The 1,408-nt window shown below is 45.1% G+C and overlaps 1 protein-coding gene across 1 annotated transcript in view; it reads left to right on the plus strand.

Moving 5' to 3' along the window:
- Window positions 1–1,189, plus strand: part of LOC103519699 (CAAX prenyl protease 2) — a 12,482-nt gene extending 11,293 nt beyond the window's left edge. The window contains exon 7 of the mRNA XM_026831106.1: window positions 548–1,189. Coding sequence (XP_026686907.1) covers window positions 548–879 — 332 coding nt within the window. The 3' untranslated portion in view covers window positions 880–1,189. The remainder of the gene's footprint in view (window positions 1–547) is intronic.
- The last annotated feature ends 219 nt before the right edge of the window (window positions 1,190–1,408 follow it).

Genomic DNA, 1,408 nt, shown 5'->3' on the forward strand with positions numbered 1-1,408 from the left:
CCTGCCTCGGTGGCGTAGTGGTCAAGACGCTCGCCTGGTAATCAGGAGGGCGTGGGTTCGATCCCAGCCGAGGTATGGAATTTTATCCTCATTTATTTGAGAATTTGACCACGTAATAATGGAGCTCTAAGGGTTAGGTGGTAGAGAACGCCTAAGGCGTTAACCTCGCCTAGTGGTTACCTTCCACTCAAGAGTCTATTATTATTATTATTATTATTATTATTATATCCAGAGTTATGTCTCCCTTTTTGAAGATCTGTAAATTTATTCAGAAAAAGTTCTAACAAGCCGTTTGTAGAGGCCTGTTCCCACTTTTCGTTCGGAAAAATATCTTGTTGTGCGTACTTGAGTGAGAACACTCATTTAAATTACATTGCCAACAAGGACATTTTGTGTCGTTCGGAAAAGAAATCCTGTCGTGTGTAGTGGGAACATTAATTTAAATTGCATTACCGGACAGCGGGAGATCTGACCCCGATTTGCTTACTACAGTTTTGAACAATAATGCCTTAATTCAGTCTAATTCTATTCACTACCTCCCCCACAGCTCACTTGCACCATCTCATGGAACGCCTGCAGTCAGGCATGTCTTGGCGGCACGCACTACTCATCTCCTGCTTCCAATTCTCCTACACCTCCCTGTTTGGCGGCTACTCGGCGTTTCTTTTCGTGCGCACCGGGCACTTTGTGGCGCCTTTCCTTGCGCATGCGTTCTGCAATCACATGGGGTTCCCGGATTTCGAGGAGATCTATGCGTTTGGGGAGCCACGGCGCAGTGCTGTACTGTGTGTCTGTGTTGTGGGGCTGATTGGCTGGGCGTTTCTGCTGGGACCCATGACCAGCCCGGCACTCTACTCGAATAACCTGTGGTGGAGATAGCGCTGGGAACCTGCGGACTAGCGCTGGTAACATACCGACTGGAGCTAGGAACATGCAGACTGGAGCTGGTAACGTAACAGTCATCAAATGACCTAGAATTAAGTTGTATAGTAACAGATGGCTTTAGGAACATATCGTCGCTGCAGAAACAAAACCGCCTATCAACCATTTTCCAAATTACACAGGAGATATTAAATCGGTAACATTGGATATGGATACTCAAGTATCCAATAAACCTATTTAGAGTGGGGTTTATCAAATCAGAATTGTGCTGTACTTCAGCCCAGTAAGAATATTCCAGTTCTTAGAATTTCTGGTTCACATATTCATCCAAGTTTTCTTCAACAGAATTGTCAAGCAAGGTCTCAAGATCCTGGGGATGGCGAATATTCTTTTCAAAAAGGTTCCGAAGGGTTGGGGGACAATCGCCATCCTGACTGAGTATGGTTTTTTGAGTCGCTCTTTGATCCAAAAACAGGCCAGAAAACAATATCCGGGGGGATCCTTTGAAAGTGATTTTCTGACGTAT

This window comes from Diaphorina citri, unplaced genomic scaffold, assembly GCF_000475195.1.
Source record: "Diaphorina citri unplaced genomic scaffold, Diaci psyllid genome assembly version 1.1 scaffold2890, whole genome shotgun sequence".
NCBI classification, from domain to species: Eukaryota; Metazoa; Arthropoda; class Insecta; order Hemiptera; family Psyllidae; genus Diaphorina; species Diaphorina citri.